Source organism: Chenopodium album, chromosome 10, assembly GCF_948465745.1.
Source record: "Chenopodium album chromosome 10, dcCheAlbu1.1, whole genome shotgun sequence".
Taxonomy (NCBI): domain Eukaryota; kingdom Viridiplantae; phylum Streptophyta; class Magnoliopsida; order Caryophyllales; family Amaranthaceae; genus Chenopodium; species Chenopodium album.
This window is the reverse complement of record NC_137843.1, coordinates 3,961,803-3,984,878: the sequence shown is the minus strand read 5'-3', so window position 1 is coordinate 3,984,878 and position 23,076 is coordinate 3,961,803. Positions and strand designations below refer to the sequence as shown.

The 23,076-nt window shown below is 33.9% G+C and overlaps 1 protein-coding gene across 1 annotated transcript; it reads left to right on the top strand.

Moving 5' to 3' along the window:
* The first annotated feature begins 15,934 nt into the window (after nt 1-15,934).
* LOC145562968 (uncharacterized) lies at nt 15,935-19,120 on the top strand. The gene is made up of 4 exons (XM_081623381.1): nt 15,935-16,153; nt 17,083-17,183; nt 17,425-18,056; nt 18,306-19,120. Exons 1-4 carry the CDS (start codon nt 15,935-15,937, stop codon nt 19,118-19,120), a joined length of 1,767 nt encoding a protein of 588 aa, XP_081479507.1.
* The last annotated feature ends 3,956 nt before the right edge of the window (nt 19,121-23,076 follow it).

Genomic DNA, 23,076 nt, shown 5'->3' with positions numbered 1-23,076 from the left:
ATTTCACAATATCTGTTTTGGATGTATGCGACGTTACTCTTTTTAGGGTTTTGAAATTCAAAGGCATAAGGAAATTAACCACGAAGCAACTTCGTCCCACATATGAGGATAATATTATAGAAAGTGTAAATGTGTAATTCTTGTGTTATATCTATTTTTAAAAAGTATAAGTCTTGTGTTATGTCTAAAAAGTAAAATTCCCCAAAAAAAAAAAAAAAAAGATTAATACGGAGTGACTTAATAGATTTTCAATTCTTACTTCCCACCTTATATATTTATTCACGACCCTTTTCTCATGATTTAAAACCATTTAAATAGCACATTAACCATGTGGGTAATTCCAATAGGTTAAATTTTAAACAATTAGGTTGATACATGATACACCCCAAGTAGCCCACAATTGACACAAATCAAATTTTTTTTCCAATACAATCATTAACATGAGTATTAATAAATTAATAAAATATATAAATTAACTTGCATGAGACATAGGTCAAATTGATAGTCATATGCCAAATTAATTTTAGGAGCTTAATCCTAAATAACACTAGGCGAAAATACTAGTTGGCCACCGGTTCAAAACCCCCTATGCCACCGGTTTTGAACCGGTGGTCAGTTGGGGGGTGGCAAATCCTTGAACAAAAGGCCACCGGTTCAAAACCGGTGGCAAAATAAATAATTGCCACCGGTTAACCGTTGGCAATTATATTTGGCGGTTTTTATTTTTAGGGGGATGGCAGACATTTGCCACTGGTTAACCGGTGGCAATTATAGGAATATATATATATATTATTTTTTTTTGGTCTTTTTCACTTTAAATATAATGGACCAATTAACTCAAAAAAAAAAATAATAACATCAAATTTAAATATAATTGACCAATTTCATTCATTATATTCGAAAAAATTACAACATATAATCAAAAAAAAAATTACAACATCAAAATGACAAATTACAACGTATAAATCAAAAAAAAAAATTACAATATAATACAAAAAAATAAATTACAACATTAAAATGAAAAACCTCAATACAACATCTTGATTCTTCAACTTATATTCGATCATCTTCATTCTTCGAGTTATTAAGATCTAAATCAATTAACCTGCATCAATTAAAACAAAAAAAATTACTTGACAAAAAAAAAAAAAAAAAAACCTGAAAAATTAATTAAACCCAGAAATTCGTTTAATTAACAAATCAAAACCCAAAAAACCCAGAATCCTTCGAAGATCATCAAAACAAGAAAAAATTACTTGACAAAAAAAAATTACTCGACAAAAAAAAAAAAAAAAACAAGAAAAATTAATTAACCCAAAAAAGTCGTTTAATTAACAAAACAAAACCCAAAAAACCCAGAATCCTTCAAAGATCATCAAAACAAGAAAAAAATTACTTGACAAAAAAAAAATTACTCGACAAAAAAAAAAAAAAAAAAACAAGAATAATTAATTAATCCAGAAAATTCGTTTAATTAACAAAACAAAACCCAAAAAACCCCTAACCCAAAACATTCGAAGATCATCAAACCCAGAAAATCAAGGTGACCCAGCAAACCCAGAAAATGAATTATACATGCAACATCAATTAAGCCCAAAACTTTCGAAATCAACTAAATCCATAAATTTCGAAAAATCAATTAAGCACAAAAAATCACAAAATCAATTAACACAAACCTCGTGGCTCGTGCCGCTGCATGTCTTCGTGGTGGTCTTGGTGATGATGGAAATGAAAGAGAAGAGAAAAGGGAGAAGGAGATCAAAGAGGGAGAAGAGAAGAGATCGAAGAGGGAGAGGGAGAAGAGAAGAGATCGAAGAGGGAGAAGGAGACGAAAGAGATCGAAGGGATCGGAGAAGAGAAGAGGGAGAAGGAGATCGAAGGGAGAAGGAGAAGAGAAGAGAAGGGTTTGGAGAAGGAGATCAGATGAATTGAAAGAGAAGAAGAGAGGGGAGAGCAGGAGAGAGAAAGAACGGCTGAGGGAGTGGGGAAATGAGGAAGCTAGGGTTTGGAGAATATAAAGGGGGCATTTTTTTTTTTTTTTAAATTGATTATTGCCACGGGTTCAAACCGGTGGCAATTACCATTTATGCCACCGGTTCGGTTTGAACTGGTGGCAATGTGAATTAGCCTATCCCGCCCATTTTTTAAGCCACCGGTTTTCAAAAACCGGTGGCCATTGACCGGTGTTTTTTTGAATTTTTCTACTAGTGCAAGCCCATACAACAAATCTATCTATAAATCTATAAATATAACTAAAGTAACAACCGCTGACATCATCCCCTATTTAAATTGTACAAATGTCAAGTTGCGGTAAAAAAATTGCCCTCCTAAATCAATTGCTGACATCATATTCTTATTTTTATTTTTACTTATTTTTTGAAACCTTCTTAAATTTTACCTTAAATTATTAAATTATATATTCGGAGTATATTATTTTTTGAAGACAATTATTATATTATATTATTTTCTATTTATTTTTTTTACATTATTATGGCTTTATAAAAAATTATCTGGCTTCCAAATATAATTACTCCTAGTTTAAGAGTACTCTGTATTGTATAATTTGGTTAAATTTTTACTATCTTCAAAATTATTTAGATGTAAATACCATTGCAATTAATGATTATGTTTCTATATTTTTTTTTCTCATATGAGGTACATATATAAAATATATTTATTTCAAAGAAATTTTTTATGTCATGCATCGCACGGGGCTAATTTAGTTTATAAGTATAGATCACCGTGCATCGCACGGGGCTAATGTAGTATGTATTATTTCAACTGTCAACTACGCATTTTTAAATATGTGTATTTGAGTTATTGTTGAAATTTTGTCATGCGAGCCTACTGCCTCTAATTTAGCGTTTTCTGTTTTTTTTTTTTTTTTTTTTTTTTTTTTTTTTTTTTTTTTTTTTTTTTTTTGTTGGACAAGAAGTTCAATAAACAAAAAGGCAAATTACAACTTAAGTCTATGAGGGATTGAAAAACAACAAAGCACAAATTAAACCAAAAAGAAAAAAGTATACCGGATGATCCCCATCAACACCACACGCCATTTAACCAGAAGAACAAACTAAATTGCAAAATAATGCAACTATGATTCTATGAAGTTAGCAAAAAGTTTTGCAAAAGTTAAGGTGATCACCTTTTACGAAAGGCAAGTACATGTTTACAATTTCACATACACCTTTTGCAAATTTGTCAAATAAAAGACTCGTTTTCTAGTTCAAGTATGAGAGAAGACCCCGAGTTAATGAGAGCTCAACCTGATCCGACCCAAATGACCCAATATCGATTTAATTTGACCCATTTATCATATTTTGTAATGATGTAAACGATCCCAATCACTCGTACTAAACAACTCGAAATTTAACCCAAATCTGACCCGTTGATCTGAATGGACAAGTCTAGTTGTCACCAATCACCACTTTGACCAACCTTTAGTACAAGCGTAAAACAATGCAGAGCACCTTGATTCATTCCTAATTTCCAACTAGCCACTTGCTAGCAGTTAATTTACCTTGCTCACAAGCTTCCGTCCTAGCCACTTCCTAAGAGCCTGTTCTGATTGACTAAATTGAGCTCAGATGAACTGAATATTTTATAAGAGAAGGAAATTAAGAATTAAACTTAACTGAAAATAATCTGAAGACAACAGGCCCTAAGTCTTCATTTCCATCATCATTTCTCATGCATTGCCCTTATAAGGCTTTAATCCACTATAATTAAGAACAATTCAACCAATTAAGTTGTATTCTTGAAAAATTAAAATCATCAAAACTCAATGTAGTTCATCAAAACTTATTTAAACTCGTTTAAAATGAGTTAACATTGTAGAACATGCACTCTCATTACATGACTCAAAAACTACTTTAATTTACACATAATAAATTTCTATTATGGAAGAAGATTGGCCCAGTACAACCCAATCATCAAATTCAGCCCAATCATAGGCCCAAAAAACAAATATGCTGGCCACGTTGAGTCAGCAAGAAAAGACAAGGTCCACGTGTCGTCTCTCATTGGCAAAAAGGCCCAATAGCCCATTGGCTAAGCTGTGTAGGCCCATGTGAAGACCACATTGGGGCTGCATGAATGCCGAAAGTCTGAAACCGAGCTGCCACTTGCCGCCAATATCCATTACAACTGACACGTGTCAATCAAAGAGTAACACCACTCAATGTTGCTGCCAACTGTCTCACAAATGAACACAAAGTTACAATTATATAATTAGTTTTATGCAGAGTATATAATTAGTCCAAATTCATGTCAGTGGCGTATCCAGACATTCCAAAGAGTGGGTTCGGAATCGTTAAAAAATGAGCGAAAAATTTATTAATTAAAATTCGATACATAAGTTTAAATTTCGTCCTACGAATGGAATACACTTAGAAAAATGAAAGAAAACACAAAAACGTTATTTGAGTTTTCATACTTTATTAGCATGTCAATACACATCAGCATCACTAACTCTAGAAATAAGTCTCTCTCGCGACAAGTAACTAAAGTATTATTCAAGCAGGTTTTCGGCACGTTAGTTTCATGAAAAACTCTGAACTCATGGTGAAAACAAAAAAATCCACAGTCTACATTAATATCAGGGAAAATTCATGTAATTGTTAATTTATCCATAAGCAAGGATTGAATTCTAACATTCTAGTTTTTAATATAGTGCATCAATAATACAACAAAATCAAACAAGTATCAAACTAATTTAAAATCTCTAATTAATCTAACATTCTAAGTTCAAACTCTATAAACTCAATATTACACCCCCAAAAAAAAAAAAAAAAAAAAAAAAAAAAAAAACTTACGTAGTATATAAATTACAAGTATATATCAATTATCAATAAATTACAATAACCCAACAAGATCTAACTCCACAATCAATCATATCATCCAATTATATACTATACTGTACTTATCAAATTAGCAATTCGCAAGTAGTATCAATTTAAAAACAGTGAACTTATGTACTGGGTTGATGGAAGGGTTTGGGAATTTGGGGGAAAATGGGGAGTAAGAGAGAGAAAGTTTGAGGGTAGGCCCAGTAGCCCTGATGGTATTGACTAAAGGTTCCAACAAAAATAAAAGTGAGGTTTCGTGGAATGCCGGACTCGAAATGTTGATCTCTTACAATCTAATAGTTAGGATGCAATGTAAAAAAACCCACAGGGCTGCGCTTGGAAATCTTTAAAATGTATCAACAAAAATTACTTTTAAACTTTTTTTCAGAAGATCAGTGGGTTCAATGAACCCATTTGAACCCATCCTGTATCCGCCCCTGATTCATGTCCATTTTTATTAAGCGAGTTGAGTTTTTCAACATGCTGAGTTTCGAGTCAAGTTCTCAAGTAGATTATCGACTCTACTTGTCCACATTTACATGCTCAAATTTATTGCACCGTATGTGAATTATAAAATTATATTCGTGTAGCATTACATGTAACACTTGTGGTTGTACACGTATGGATCACTTACGGGAGATTCATGAAACCAAAGTAGATAATATGCAAATGGAGTTATACCGTGTAATAGATATTTTATACTCCTTTTGTTTCATTTTATATAGGATATTTATTAAAAACTGATTTTATATATCATGTGCAACAAATGTTATTTTATTTTTAATTGTCTTTTTTCTGTATTTCTTTAATTCTTCATCATATGCGTTATTCCTATCTTTCTTTCTCCATTTAACATTCACAAATAAATTTTACTTAAGAGTCTATGTCATGATTTTATAAAATTAGAGCAATCACGATCAGCTAGAGAAATATTAGGAGTATGAGATAGCGTAATTTGGAGAGAATAATCAATTTAAAGTTGGCCTAATCTTTGAATCTTATTTAACTCTTGTGAAAGGACTTTGATCTTATCCTTTATAAGAGGAATTCATATTTTCTTTTATTTCCTAGAAGCTTCTAATATAATTTCTCTTTTTTAATTATAACATACTTTCATCATTTCTTTTTAGTTGACACGTTTATCAATATATAAATTTAACTGTTAATATCTTTAATTATCAATATGAAAAAATTATAAAATGTTGATATTTGAAAATATATATCGTGACGAATCTTAACAAAACTCTACGTAACTATATTTTTCATTACGTATAAATCACAAAATACGATTAAAAAAAAAGTGTGTGAATAGTGCTAAAGTCAAGATGTGTAAACAGAGTTAGTATATACTAACATAGACTACATAGTAACATGGAGGAATGTTCAATACTTTGAGAAATATAGATAAAGAGAGAAAATGTAGACCAATGTTCAAAACAGAGTTTTTTTTATTGTTTGGACACTTTGGACCGACATATTCTCACAAGTCAAGTACGGAGTATTTGAACAAACGACTCTTTTTTTTTTTTTTTTTTTTTGGAGGAAGGACAAACGACTTATTTATTTAATTCTATTATTTATTTCTATAAATACAGATCAAAATATAATTTAGTTGTTCCAATTTCATTCCTTATAAGAGAGAGAGAAAGCAAAATGGAATGTTTTTTGGATAGTAGTAGCAATACTTTTTTAATGCGTTCACCATCATCTCTTAGTATTAGCACACCTCCTAATTTGAATAGTACTGTTTTGGTAAAGAACATCAATGTTCAAGAGGACATTGATGGTAATCGTCATGTTATTGCTTACACAAACATTGATAATAATGGAGATCAATTACCAATAATGTTGCCTAGTGATAATCTTGTCCAAGTTATTTCGGATTATAATATTCGCCCATCGCTACTACCTTGTGATGAGAGTATACTAGCAAACGAGGTATGTTTGTTAATTATTATCAATATATCACTATTATATAGGTTGACATTTGAGATCTTATGCCAAAAATTGTCTTAATTTTTTCAAGCTAACAACCCTCTAAAAGTCAATGATTTTTAATTTTAATGTATTGTGACCTCCACATTGATAGTTTTTAATACATCACGTATGCACGTGCTGATGAGCATGTATTAATTGTAAGTGGTTCACTTTTTAGATTTACAAAAAAAAATTGCCATATACTTCGTAAATTCCATCTATCTTTAAAGTTCGGATGTTTTTACTTTTAGATTAGATTAGATATTGAATACAGAGTATCAATTTATTTTCAAACAAATGATAAAAAATTAAAAAAAAAAAAAAGCTTTATGAAATTGTTTTCTAATGCAATATAGCTTATTTTATTGGGGGATATTATACTCCTTAAATTTTTTCCTTTATTAATGTATTACCCCAATTCCTCTTTATTGACCAAGCAAAGCTTGGTAGAGTTGATGGAAAACTCACCTTGTGACTTTGAGATCACGAGTTTGAGCCCCACTTACTACAAAAGGCTTGGAAGTAGGGGGATTTTTAAAAACGCATGCAGATATGCCCTACTTAAAGATTTTTTTAAAAAAAATACAATCTGGTGAATTCCATCTGGGTTAAATTAGTTAAATTGGGTGTAGAGATTGGAGTTGGACGCTGTGGATGTTAACAAATCAAAGGGAAAAGAAGTTGTGGAGCTTGAACAGACATGCTCATTTATACAAGTTCACCGTGGTCCAACAAGGAAGGTGTCCAAGGTGAGTAAGTGCACAAGGAGATTAAATTAAATAAACATTAATCTAATTTCCTTTTTCAATTCAAAAAAATATAGACACTACTCACAAAAGAAACACAAAAACATCAAAGAAACACAAAAATATAGACACTAAGTTCATGTGGTTATTTGAAGTAATCAAATCCTTATATAATCTTGCATTGTTTTAAATTTATAGGACTTTCTATTTTGGGGTTAATAATGGGTAGGTCATACGAAGTATAAATATAAACCAAAGTCTGACCACAACATTTAATTTTATTCCCTCTCTCTCAATTTTTTTAATTCACCCATTATTGTATATAATTCAAAGAGTACACTTTTCTTGGCTCATTTGCATGTAATCAACAGAAGCGAAATGACAAACAAACAAGGCAAAGGCTAATTAGTGAGAAGCTAAACGCCTTGCAGAGTCTAGTTCCACACTCTCATAAGGTAACCTGTTAAATATCGTTGAATCGATCTTGTTATTATATGAAGTCTTTCGGCCATTCACTTATCATTGTTTATTTGTGAAGCATGAAATGAGTGCTTTATATAGCATCACTGCACACTAATGACACCTTGGTAAAATACCTATCGATTTCAATAACAAAATAGAGAAGATGAAAGGTAAAATACTTGATTGAAGATCTCAATAATACAATTGTGCCGCACAACAGAATCTACTGCATTAGAAGCAAAGTACGTCACCATCGGTATAGGTTTCCTAATGACGCACGCCCCCCAATGTTAACACAAATCTTCTCGTAATTCGTGTACCTGAACCCGAAGAGTGTAATTGCTCAAGAACTGTTCAGATTTTAAAGGGTTGGTTAGTGTTTATGTGTTTAGTTTTCAGAGATAACAAAAGTGTATATCTCATACTCCACGCGCGCACAAGCAGCCGAGCTATCGCTCGCAGGATAGCTCGGCCTTGCCGCACACACACATGCACCCGAGCTAGCTCAGCCTTGCCGTAACTTTGTGTGCAACCGAGCTCTCGCTCGCTCGCCTGTGAGCTATAGCTCGACCTTATTCTTGTGTGTCGTCACCAAGAGAATGATAGCTCTCTAGGTAGCTCGGTAATAACTTCTTCTGATTTGCATTACAATTGTCATAACTCCAACACTTCGAACAATTTTAACGGCCCCTTTGATTTAACTATGGTGTGAAATGACTTTTAAGTATATTCATAATTTGACAAATAACAACAATTGGGAAGGGTATGGAACCTAACTACCCAGAACTGAACTCCGAATTCGAATTAGCCCAAAAGGTAAACTGGGTAGAACACCAGAAAAAAAAAAAATTTGACAAGTAAAATAACATCTCAATGCCCATACTAGCTAATTCTATCTCTTTCTTAATATATATATTTTTTTTGTACATATTTATTATACCTCAATGCCACCATCCTTCAAAACGTAGCACCTGATACGGTACTTAGTAGGTTGTAATATAATGAAAATTCATGAAGAAAATGCGATTTGAATTTACACCACGTGATTGCCACATGAGAATGATTTTTGATTTCTCATGCATAAATATTACGGAGTACAAATTCGTTTCCGTTGCAACTTATCAATTAAGTGGGCCGCAGTTTAAATAATGTTAGCGCTAGTAGCACGGAGGAAGTAGGTATCATAGATATATATATGCATGTATGTATACAATAAGTTTTAGGCTTATATACACCTCTCCAGGCCAAACTGGCCTGTTGCATGCATGCTAGGTGCACTGTCTAAATATTAATGTGTTGATTTATATTTTATACTACTACGAACGTGCGTACAATTTTGTAGAGAGACCATGCAACCATCCTTGATGATGCAGCTCAGTACATCAAATCCTTAAAGCTCTATATGGACAAGGTATTCATCTCTTACTTGCTATCTTCTTCATTATTATATACACGGGTCCAAATATACGTAGTATTACGAGTAAATAAATTTAATAGTCGATCATATGCTTAGTCCCCGGCCATTTTCACCTACCTTCAATTCCTTTGGTTTCTGTAGCTACAATAAACGAGAAAGTAACTTATCGAGGAGAGGTGAGAATTATACAATAACTACCATAAGTTAAAAAAAAGACATAATATAATACTAATTTGAGTAATTTATATTTTGACAAAATTATACGCATAATTAGCCACATGCCTGCATAACTAGATTCACCACTATATCTATTATCTTCCACGCAGATGGTGTTGCAATGGAATGGAGAAAGCCTATATCAGCAGGCTCCTTATGCAGCTCACCAAACATCCGTGTCCATGATGTCTTGGCCTGATAAAATGCAAGCAGCAGATTGCAAATGGATGCAATAAACAGCAATCAAATGTTGAAGTCTACAATAATGTACGAGTAACTCGTTTTATATACTTCATCCGTCCCTATTTACTTGTCCTATAAATCTATAATCATGTTTGCATTGAATTTTTAAGTGAAAATATAAATAAGTGGGCAAATGGTCGAGACAGATAATAAGTCGAGACACCAAAAGAATGGAATTAAGAGTACAAGAAGGTACTCAATTCTTCAATATTTCACCTTTTAGGTACTCAATTTTTTTTGCTCACCCTTTAGGTACTCAAACTTATTTTCAGGCTAATTAACTCACCATTAACTCACCACTAACCATACCTAATTAAAAAAATAATTTAAAAAAAAACAATAACTAATTTTTCTGTTGAAGCATTCAAAAAGTAGCCGTTATTAGGCTATTTAAAGAGGTCTGAACTACACAAAAAAAATTCCATGAATACACTAGCAACAAAGTAGCAGCAAAACAGAAACAATCCAGTTTTCTTATCCTAAATTCATCATCAACGATTTTCCAAGAATAAAAAATAAAAAATAAAAAAAAATAAAAAAAATCTGAATAGCTGCTGCTTCATCAAGATCTTCCCCTCTGTACTGCAGTCCAGTGTCATCCAGGACATGAATTTTTTTTTTTTTTCTGAAGACAGCTGCAAGTTTAGAAAATCAGCCTCTCTTGCAAAGTGTAAAAACAGAAACATCAAGCATGAAATGCTGCCACTGTAACAGAAGGGCTGTGCTTAGGTTTTCAAGGACAATCAAGCATCCATTCATGAGGTTTAAAATTTGTGAGAACTACAAATGCTACAATGGATGCAATTACTTTGAATGGGTTGACATGCCTCACCCTAGTGAATTGAGGAATGAAATGGTGTTGATGATTAACAATAAATTGAAGATGGAACAAGAAATGGTGAAGTTGAAGAAGAAGGTTCAACATCAAAGCTTTGTTATCATTTTTCTAATTTGTATTGTTGTTAGCTTGAGTGTGTGGAGTGTACCTTCATAGTCTTGTAATGGTTTCAGTTTTAGTAGTTGCTTCAGAATTAGTCTTCCTTTTGTGTTGAATTTGCTGCAGCATTGAACATGTAATGAGTTAATTACTTTGATTGAATAAATAAACAGAAATTTAACATGAGCTTTACATACCCCTGACTGTCTCTGAAATCCATTTGGGTAGGTGTATACACCAATACCCCTGTTATGCATAGGCACATATGCTTGAAATTCTTGGGTTGGGACTTGTTGCCTTGGTGTTGAGGAACTTCCTTGTGCACTGTGACTGTGCTGAGAGTGTGTTGGGACATTCTGCATGGGTGCTTCAGTTTGTGTGCTCCTCTGGCTAGGCTGCTTTGGTGGCCTTATGCATGTTGTCTTTTTGTGGCCAGCTTCTCCACAGTTGCTGCATTTGTGGACAACACCCTTCTTGCCAAGCTTGATACCCTCTGTTTCTCCCATAGAAGGTCTTCTCTTAGTGGTGAGTCTGTGGTTTACTTTCTTCAACACAGGGGGGATGATTGGAACCTGTGATGTTTGAGGCCATTCATCTGGTCCATTAAGAGGCTCTAATGGGCATTGGTAAGCCTTTAGGTAGGTGTCTTTAGTGAACCAATGGGAAACATAACGCTCAGGTTGCTCCATAGCTTTCCATATTGCTGTGACAGCATGGTGGCAAGGAACACCACTTAGCTGCCAAGCATTGCAGCTACAAGTCTTTTCTAGCAAGCTTACCACATACCTTGTTTGAGTGCCCCCTTCCCTGACTCCATAGGAGAAATGACTATCCCAATATGCTACCCAGCCTCTTGCATCGATCTTGGCTTGCTCAAGCTTCTTCTGAATTCTAGAGCAGATGGTGATGTCTTTTCCTCGTATGAAGTCCCTTTTCTTGTGCATCCTCTCCATCAAACCTTCTTTTATGTCTTCAAGCATAGTAATCACTGGTTTATGCCTTGATTCCAATATGTATGCATTAAAGACCTCATTCATGTTATTGTCAATGCTATCACATTGTGATTATGGGGTGAAGAAAGCTCTCACCCACTTAACATAATTCCTTTTCCTCAAGTCTTGGGCAGCCTTTGCATTGATCTCAGAGAATAGCTCCATGTTTGCCTCAAATTCATTATCTTTTGTGCTCTTTGCAATCTTCCAAAACCCTCTCCTATATTATAGCCCACCCCCAAAGACAGTCCTGAAGTTGCAATACACATGCCTTGCTCAACATCTTGTTTCATCTCTAGGAAAGATAAGAGAAGCAGCTTTTAAAAGGCCCTTCTGCTAGTCAGACATGATGGTGTATCCAAAGCCATCCAAAGTGCCCAAGTCCTCTGCTAAAATTTCTAGAAACCAAGACCATGAATCTGTGTCTTCAACCTCCACTAATGCCCAAGCAATGGGAAACATTTGATTGTTCCCATCTCTGCCTACAGCCACCAACAATTGCCCACCAAAAGGCCCTTTCAAAAAACACCCATCAATCCCAAAAAAGGGTCTACAGCCTACTAAAAATCCATTCCTGATTGCATCAAAACAGACATACATTCTTTCAAATACACCAAGCCCCATTTTAAACTTCACAGTGTTCTTAGGATTAGACCTTAGAATTTCAGCTGCATACCTGTGCAACAAAGAGTATTGCTCCTCATATTCACCTATAATCAATTCTTGAGCCTTCCTTCTAGCCTTAAGAGCTAGCCACATGCTAATTTTCACACCCCACTCAGTCCATATAGTGTTAAGTATTTCCTGACATTTCATATATGGATTCACTTTGAACTTGTTGTGATATGTCTTTGCAACCCAAGATGCCCTGATTTTCTTTACCTTTGGATTCCTACCACATGAATGCTTACCAATTAAGGTTTTCACAACCATAGTGTCCTTTTCATGCTTTTTTGAAGCCCAAATGTACCATGGGCAGCCCTTGTCAAATGCCTTGCACTTTGCACCCATCCTATCCCATGCATTTCTAGTGTACACTACATCCCTCCCTTAACTAACACAGTAGTTAGTGATAGCATTTCTGAACTCCTTAGCATCCTCAAATTGCTGTCCCAATGTGAAATTCCTGCCATCATCATTTCTCACATTCACACTTAGCATATGCCTTGAGTGTGTGACCCCCTTCTTCCTTTTGGCCTTAGGAGGTGTAGTTATGAGATTGCCACAATACTCCTCATTTGCTTCAACAGGGCTACCAAGCCAGTCATCATCAGTCTCACTTCCAGAACTCTCTTCACCTAAACACTTCCCTGATGCCCTATCCTTAAGCCTTATGATGGACTCAGTTTCATCATCAAGTTCTTTCTCTGCTTTCTAACTACTTGCAATTTGTTACCTAGCAGTTAAAACCTCTACATCCTCATTATCACTCCCTTCATCATCATAATCAATGTCATCCACAAATTGAATATGCTCTCTCATGTTCTGTGGTGCTTGACTACCTAACAATGAGGTGAAAGTCCCCCTGCCATTAAGTTCATCCTCACTATCTTCTTCATGTTCAACAAACACATCCATAACCCTATACTTGTGAAGTAAACTCAAAAACTTCACAAAAGTGGCATCATCATAACTTAAAAACCTCATTCCTTCATAAACCCTTTTCAATGGATCACAATAGTGCAACTTACAAATGTCATGATACCCAAGTGAATCAATCATGTTCTTAAAATAGGAGGCATTCAAATCAGTAGGAAGTTCATCAAATATCTTAGTTGTCCCACCAACATAAACAAGGGTAGGAGTCTCTTCCCATGACCCTCCATAGTGTACAATTACAAACATAGGAATGTCTTCCATCTACAACCATTATGCATAAAATTAACACAAAGTACAAATTATAAAGCTTTAAACTAGTAACAAAATATTTATATTCAAAATATTTTCATTTCATTTAAATTTCAAATTTTTACAAAATGATCATGTCAATAGAGATGACAAAGTGACCTAAATGCATAACAACAACCCTAAAGCACAATATCATCCAAAAGAATGTGACTTAACATCATTAGTCACCTAAATACAATCATTAGTCACCTACCTAAATACATGTTAGGATCTAAATACATCAATTCCTAAAGCCTATGTCTTCACCAAAAAACATCTACATAGGCTCCCTAACATTTTAACAAAATAAATCCCTTAGCCTTCAAAAAACAACTTCAAGGGATTATCCAATCCTACCTACATCCTAGTACCTAATCAATCTTCTTTATCCACCATGTTAACATATTAAAGAACACTTGAACATTGTTCTTCCAAGACTTCCTCCAATGGCTACAAGTTTGAGAAACAGCAATAAAACTTAGGGGGTCCAATTTGGGGAAAACGTGAACACACATAATATCATACATAGACAGCAATGGATGAACATTTTGAAGACCCAAACAGGGAGCTACACGTTCTTCAACATACTCAATCTCATTTTCAGCTCCTCCCTCAGCCATTCTTCCCTAAACAGAACACTCTGACCATAATTTGAAGTTAGGCACTTCAAATTGACAACAAAAACACACATAACACCATCAATCACACATACACAGTTGAAGCAAAACCTCCCCTGTTTTACTTAGCAAAACACATACATTAATCAAACTCTTGCGCAAAATATACAACATGCGAACAAAATCCATCAACAACACTAGCACATATCATCAAAAAACAACAACACAACAACAAATTATGCGCCAAAAACACAACAAATCAACATCATCAATTTCGTTAACAAAACCCACAAAACTATAAACCCTAACTCGCAAAATAAGATCATCAATTGGCCAAAAAATTCGAAATTTACATCAAAATAACAACAAAAACAATGAGTAATGAAGGTTACCTCAAAAAAATGGCTGCGCTAAGTGTCGTTTTCCCCAAATTTGCCCAAAGGAATGCTCGTGTTCTTCACCAAATGCACAGCTATTTTCCAGAATTGGAAAGAATAAAGGGGAATAAAGGGGGAATAAAGGGGAATAAAGAAATTCTGACCCGCGCTTTTTTTATTCGGGTAGGTCCCACTAAGAGTTAACCCAAGGTACTGAATTGTTTACCAAGGGTACTCAATTCTTAGGGGGAATTAATTTTTTTTGCCGGAAATTGGTACTCAGTACCCAAACGGTGAAGAAAATAAATTCAGTACCTAAATGGTGAAAAATTGTAGAATTGAGTACCCAAATTTGTGCTTAACTCAAAAGAATGAAGACAAGTAAAAGATGGAGAGAGTACTATAATTTAGTTAAATTTCTCTTTTTGTCTTTATTATTTTAAATAATATCATTCTACTTTTATGTTTTATAATCTGTAATAATTTTAATTGTAACATCTTTGATTAGTTATCTTTCCATTATTTTAAAAAATTGGACACTTTATAAGACTCAAGACCGCTTGGACGACAATAATTAACTTAGCAAACGAACCTTCTAGATGTTAAAAAGTGATAAACTTGGCATTTACTACAAATAGCTAATCTATAATATTATTAAAACTCATGGGGACAACATGCTAACGACATGTCTCACTCACATGCCATATATGTACTACATGTCATCCTTCTTCTCTCATTATATTGAATTGTATTAATTTTTGGTCTCTTTAACAAAAACTCTTTATTGGTCTAACTTTAATGCTATATAATACAATAGTGTTTAATTTAATAGAAAAACTTTTCATAAATTAATTTAATAAAACTTATAATTTATGATGATCCGGGGCATCGCCCGGGTCAATAACTAGTTAAATCTTATTCATGAATAATGAAATTAGGAATGTTATTATTATGAGAGAAAGAGAGAATGCTAAGGTGAAACATTCATTTATTAGCATACACAATATTATATAAACGCAATATGTACTCATTTTGTATTAAGAAGAAAGATATAGAAAAAGTAAGACACACATTTTATAAGAGATATAAGAGTTATTGTTTAGTGCATTTGTTTTTTTATTTTTTATTTTTATTCTCTATATTACTGTCTCAAATATATTTGTGTGTCCACCACGCTTCCAACAAATTGGTACCAGAGCCACGCTATATATAAGACATGGCAACAAAAAATAATGTCGTAGCTTTTCAATACCCAAAACTCACAAAAGAAAATTATGATAAGTGGTCTCTACGAATGAAAACTATTCTTAGCGCACAAGGACTTTGGGAGATTGTTGAAAAAGGTTTTATACAACCAGAAGATGACTCAAAATTAAATGAGGCAGATAAACAAGGTTTGGAAATCGAGAGGAAAAAGGATCAAAATGCACTTACGGTCTGTTAGTTGAGATGAACAATACAAGGGGGGGGGTGAATTGTATTTAAGTTCCTAGTGACTGCTTTTGTGGAATTATAAAACAATGCATATAGGAACTAGCAAAGACACACAGATTTTACGAGGAAACCTTCCAGGGCCCAACTGGAAGTAAAACCTCGACCCTACCTTAGGGATTTCAACCACAAAACACTTCACTATAATAGGGCAAACACCAAGTTACAACCTACTATAATCAGACCTTTACTCACAAGTTCCAGAATGAACTTGCTACACAGTAGGACCCTATCCTACCCAATCTAAGCACCACACTTAGATTCACTTGTACTCCCAAATTACACAAACTCTCAGCTTCACACTAGAAGCTTACACAAACTGTATGTGTAAATATTAAACACACAAACACCCAAATAACCCAACCAATACAAACGATGAAACTTGATATATGATAGACAAGCTATGCACGAAATCCGAAACTAATATGACAAGGTTAGAAGCTTGGTAAACTTACTCAATTAAAGCTCTGTGATTTCTCCACGCATAAACTCCCAAAAACCTAAAACAATTCGATCTCTACTATTTATACAAGTACAATTTGTATAGCAAGTAGGTTTTCTAAAAGATAAAGAAGTTAATTTGCCTTATCTCAAAAACACGGTTTAAGTAAATCTTCTTTAGAGAAAATCTTTTCCGGAAAAATAAGATAGAAAGAGAAATATTAAAAAGAATAAAATCTTTTTAAAATCGATTTTAAGAAACAGTTCATAAAATCTATCTTTTTATCTTTTCCAATTTTATCTTTATTTACCAAGCAACTTGTCACGCTTCTAATAAATTTCGTGCATAACCTACTTAACATATTTAACAATAAATCTAGAAGATAAAATCTTAACTAAATAATATTGCTGCGCCATATTCTGCATAAGTAGGTTACTTGGACTTCACGCAGACCAGGACCAAGTTCCTGCTGTCACTTGTTCTTCAGTCTTCAACTGGAACTTCGCAGACTAAGTTCATTCCAGAACTTACTGTCTTCAACATGCATCATCCAAGTTCCTATTAGGGAACATTCCTGTTAAGGAACTCAGTTCTTGTTAGAGAACTCTTCTTCTATATTGTTTGACTTTTCTTCAAAGATCTCTTCATGTCTTCTTAGCCTAAGTTACTTTTCCTCCTCCAAGGTCAACTTCACCTGTACTAATCAAACACTTATAAACCTTTATTAATTGAGTTTGCTTTAGTTTAAGTTCATCATCATCAAAACCTTTAAGCTTCAACACGGTCATCCATCAAGGGTTGGATGATGATATGTTTGAGAAAGTTGCTAATGCAACCAACTCCAAACAAGCATGGAATACTCTTCAAAATTCGTTTAAAGGAGTAAGTAGAGTAAAGAAGGTTCGACTTCAAACTCTAAGAGGAGAGTTTGAACACCTTGAGATGTCTGATAAAGAATCCATCTCTGATTATTTTGGAAGAGTTTTATACATTGTGAATCAAATGAAGAGGCTTGGTGAGTCAATGCCAGATTCTCATGTAGTTGAAAAAATATTACGCTCTCTTAATTCCGATTTCAACCATGTAGTGGTTGTTATTGAAGAGGCCAATAAGGACTTGGATTTCATGACGATTGATGAATTAAATGGGTCTCTTAAAGCCTATGAACAAAGAATAGTTAAAAAAGGTAAAATGGAAGATGAGCAACAAGTGTTGCAAGCTAAAATCTTTTTTAATAATAAAGGAGACATACGTGATAAACAAAGATTTCAATCACGTGGTAGAGGCGGTTCACGAGGAAGTGGACGTGGCAATGGGCGTGGACAAGGAAGAGGGAGAGAAGACCAAAACACCAATAATTATGTTAGAGGTGAAACTTCTACCAGAGGTCGAGGCCGAGGAAGAGGTAGAGGAACGAACTAGTTTCAAAGAAACAGTAACAAAGCTAATATTCAATGTTACAATTTTGATAAATATGGTCATTTTTCATGGGAATGTCATTCAAAAAACGTGCAAGAAAAAACAAATCTAATTGAAGATAAAGAAGATGTAGAAGATTCAACCATGCTATTATAATTAGCTCTAAAAATAGAAGACAAGAGAGATGAAAATTGCACATGGTATCTTAACAATGAAGCAAGTAATCATATGATAGGAGACAAAAATAAATTTGTTGATTTGGATACAACCGTGACAGGGAATGTTACTTTTGGCGATGGCTCAAAAGTAAAGATTGAAGGAAAAGGTACGATAATGATTGAAATAAAGGATTCTAGTCACAAATTAATTCTGGATGTTTATTATATTCCTAAATTAAGAAGTAATATCTTAAGTGTGGGTCAACTCTTAGAGGTCAATGGATGTAAAATAATAATGGAGGGACAAAAGTTGTGGCTACGTGATATATACTCTAAGCTTATAGCCATAGTCTCTATGACAAAGAACAAAATGTTCTTGATAAACTTACAAACAATTGGACCTATGTGTTTGAAGACGTGTATTGAAGATCCATCTTGGAGGTGGCATATGAGATTTGGTCACCTTAATTTTGAAGGACTAAAGGAACTAGGTCAAAAGAAAATGGTACAAGGATTTCCCCTTGTTGATCATTCGAATCAACTTTGTGAAGCATGTTTGCTGGGCAAACATTTAAGGAAGCCCTTTCCAAAACAAACTAATTCAAGAGCTCAAAAGCCACTTGAGTTAGTGCATTCAAATTTATGCGGACCTATCAAACCCCCATCACTCGGTAACAGTTCATACTTTATGCTTTTCATTGATGATTATAGCCGGAAGACATGGGCTTATTTCTTAAAAAATAAATTTGAAGCTTTTGAAACTGTCAAGAAGTTCAAAGCATTAGTAGAGAAAGAAAGTGGTTATGAAATAAAATCGTTAAGGACTGATAGCGGTGGTGAATTCACATCTAATGAATTCAACAAATATTGTGAAAACCAAGGAATTCGCTGACTGCTTACTGTTCCTAGAACACCGCAACAAAATGGGATTGCTGAAAGGAAGAATAGAACCATTCTAAACATGGCAAGATCCATGTTGAAAAATAAGAAGATGCCAAAAGAATTTTGGGCAAAAGCAGTTGCATATGCAGTTTATTTGTCTAATCGTTCACCAACAAAGAGTTTGAAGAACGTGACACCTCAAAAAGATTGGAGTGGATGGAAGCCAAGTTTATCACATCTTCACGAGTATTTGGTTCGGTTGCTTATGCACAAGTTCCTAAGAAACTATGGTCTAAACTTGATGATCAGAGTGAAAAAATTCTTTTCATTGGATATGATGAAAAGTCTAAGGTTTATAAGCTGTTTGATCCAAACACCAAAAAGTCAGTAATTAGTAGAGACGTAGAGTTTGATGAAGAGGCAACATGGGATTGGAGCATAGAAGAGGAAGAATCTTACAACCTTCTTCCTTATTTTGAAGAAGAAAATTCAACACAACATGTTTCAGAGACTGTTCCCACTACTCCACCATCATCTCCTCAAATGTTATCACCTTCACTACATTCAAGTGGAGATTCATTTAATTCAAGTGAAGGACCAAAGAAATATAGAAGTATTTTCGATCTTTATGAAACGACAGAAAGGTTAGAAGATAATACTTCTTTATTTTGCTTATTCAATGATATTGAATCAATGAGCTTTAATGAAGTAACGAAACAAAAGGAATGGATTCATGCCATGAATGAAGAAATAAAAGCCATTCAAAAGAATGGAACATGGGAATTGACACCACTCTCTAAAGGAAAGAAGGCGATAGGAGTCAAATGGGTATTCAAAATCAAGAGGAATGCTAATGGTGATGTTGAAAGATACAAAGCAAGACTGGTTGCTAAAGGTTATAAGCAAAAGCAGGGAATAGACTATGAAGAGGTATTTGCCCCAGTTGCCCGATTAGAGACAGTGAGGTTGCTAATCTCAATAGCAGCACAATTTCAGTGGAAGATTGATAGGTCCTAATTTGTACATATTTTAGGTGCTTATCTACAGTCAATTGTTTATGGATTTAGAAGTCTAAGTTGTATTTTTACATTATTTGCTTAGGTTATGCTCTACTACTCTCCGTTTGTGTGTTTTGATGAATTTCAGGTGATTTAGATGCAAATGGACTATGGTTAGCTAATCTTGAGTATAATAATAATGAAGTATGAAGCTACGTTGCTTTAGGATATCATATCATGTCTTCGAGATGAAATAAGGATAGAAAGAAGCAAGGGCGTTGATGAAAGACTTGGCAAATATGAGTCCCGTCCACTATTTTGATCATAACTTTTGATCTACAAATGATATTGGAGTGATTCAAATTGCATTGGAAAGTAGACTTAAAGAGCTTTCCAACGATATATTACACGCCTCAAACAAAGATCTGGAGCTCAAGTTATGACCGTTTTAAGAAGAGCTACGCGTGCAGCAGCGAGATACACGAACGTGCCCTATGCTTACACGCCCGTGTGTGGACAATTCTTGGACGATTTAGCCCGAATTAGTTTCCTAATTCTATCCTAATTCCTAGCTTTATTATAAATACTCCTTGGCTTTATTATCCCATAACCCCCATTAGTTTAGAACCCTAGTTTTCTCTCTAGTTTTATTTTATTAATTCAAGTATTATATTTTCTTCATCTCTTTCATTTATTTTATTTCTTTTATTATGTCAGAGTAGATTATTATTCTAGGGTTAGGTTTAACCCTAGCCATGATTGATACTTGATTTATTCTTTGAAATTCTCAATTAATTGTTATATTGTTCATGCTTAATTAATTGTGCTTATGCCAATACTAGATTAGAGATAATTGGTATTGTGATTATTCCTTTGTTTTAATCGCAACGAAAGTTGGGTTTTAACGGAATCGAATAGATTAATTAAGGGTTTGAAGTTCATCATGAAAATAGTTGAATGGATGATTAGGAAGTTAGAGTAATGTGCTTAATGTCTCTAATTTGCATGATTCCATGAAAATAGGCTTGATTGTGATTAGAGAAGCCATTGATAACTCGAAAGAGACCTTTGGTATTATATCTAGGGATTACTTTTCCTTGTGAACATATAATTAATTGGTTGGGGTAAGAATTTGTCTTGCATTGATTATGCTAGTGGTGATACTTAATTCTAGATGTTTTTATTATTTGATTTTCTTGTTTTAGTAGTATAATATTTTGATATTTTCAACCCTATTTTGATTGACTCGACTAATTTTAATTCATAGTAACCAATATTGATACTACCTTCTCTGTGGGATCGACCCTGACTTACCCTACTACATAATTAGGAGGTTTAGTTAGGTATTATTTTTGTTAGGTGTGCGACCGCCTATCAAATTTTGGCGCCGTTGCCGGGGAGGGTGACGGATTGATTTGGTTTGCTTAGAATTAATTAGTTTGTGTTTGTAATTAATTTTTATTTCTTTTTGTTTTTTTTGTCCCTTGTTCGTATTATCATTTGATCATGGATTGGAATCAATACAATGGTGAATATTCTTATAATTATCATCAAGATTATAACGGCTATAATGCTTGGGATTATCATGTTTCTGATTTTGATGCTTCTTATCAAAATTCTCAAAACTTTTGTAGGAACCCCTATGATTTTGCCCATGATAATCAAGCTTATGAGAATTATTATGACCCTTCTCCTCAATATGAGTATCAATGTGATAACTCATATTCTCCATTTGATTCTCAATTTTCTTATGAGCCTCAAGCATCTAAATCTAGATTAGAGCTTCTTGTTGAAGAAAGTGCTAAAATATACAAGGACATTGAAATTCAAACAACCGAGTCAAGATTAAAGTCTATTTTTGCAAATTTCATTTACGAGGTTAATTCTAGTTTGGAGCAACTAACTGACCAATCAAAGAATTTACAAGCCCAATTGAATTCTATTCAACAATCTCTTGATTGTCAGTTGATGTATGATGATGATGGCTTAAGGTATGATGAGAATGAAATCCATGTAGAGGAGAGTAATGATGAAAATTGTGAGAATTTGAAGGAAGTTAGGGATGAAATTTGTGAATTTGATAACGAGGATTATAAGGTTGAGAGAGTAGAGATTAGTGCGCCTTTATCCAAGACGGTGTCTGTTGAGCCTCGTATTCCTTTCTCTAGAAAGCTTGGTCTTTACCCTTGTTCTCCCCCTTTACATCTCCCTTCTTTTGTCTTTTCACCTCCATTAATCCATGATAATTTTGTGAACAAGGATTCTCATATGGATGTAATTAATGTAAATATTTCTTTTGTTTTTCCAAGTGAGTCTAATAAGGTAGTAATTAATTTTCCTTTGTCTTTTGAGTCTTGTTTTTCTTTTTGTATTTTTAGTGGAGTCTTTAGTATTCTATACATTCTTTCTCTAATGTTTTTCTATCTAATATTTTCTGAGATGTTTGCAGGAACATATGATAAGCTTCTCAGAGCACTAACTTGTTCTGCATTGGTCTATAATTTTTACTAGAATTTTAGAACTTAAGGTTTTCTTAATTTTGTTTTTTTTCCCCTTGTTTGACGTTTGTGTAGCAAGTAGTTTAGTACTCCATAGTACTTTGGGGTTTTATTTTTCTTGTTTTTTATTAAGTTAGGTAGTTTTGTTTTGTTTCTTTCTTTGTTTTTTTTATTATAGCTTTGTTTTTTTATTAAGTTAGGTACTTTTCCCCTCTAACTATTTGCTTCTGTATGTGTTTCTATGTGATTGCAGGTGGTTGAAGTTGCCATCCACGATCATCTACTCACCAAGAAAGCATCACAAGCAACATAGACAGAATGGTCCGCAAGCAGGTTGCGGCAAATTCATCTTCTACGCAGCCTAGTTGCGGCAGCATTCTTCTTGTGCATCAAAATCAGTTTAGCCCGCAACCTGGTCGCGGCCAACGATGCTACACCGCAGCCACATTGCGGCATAAGGTTCGTAAAGT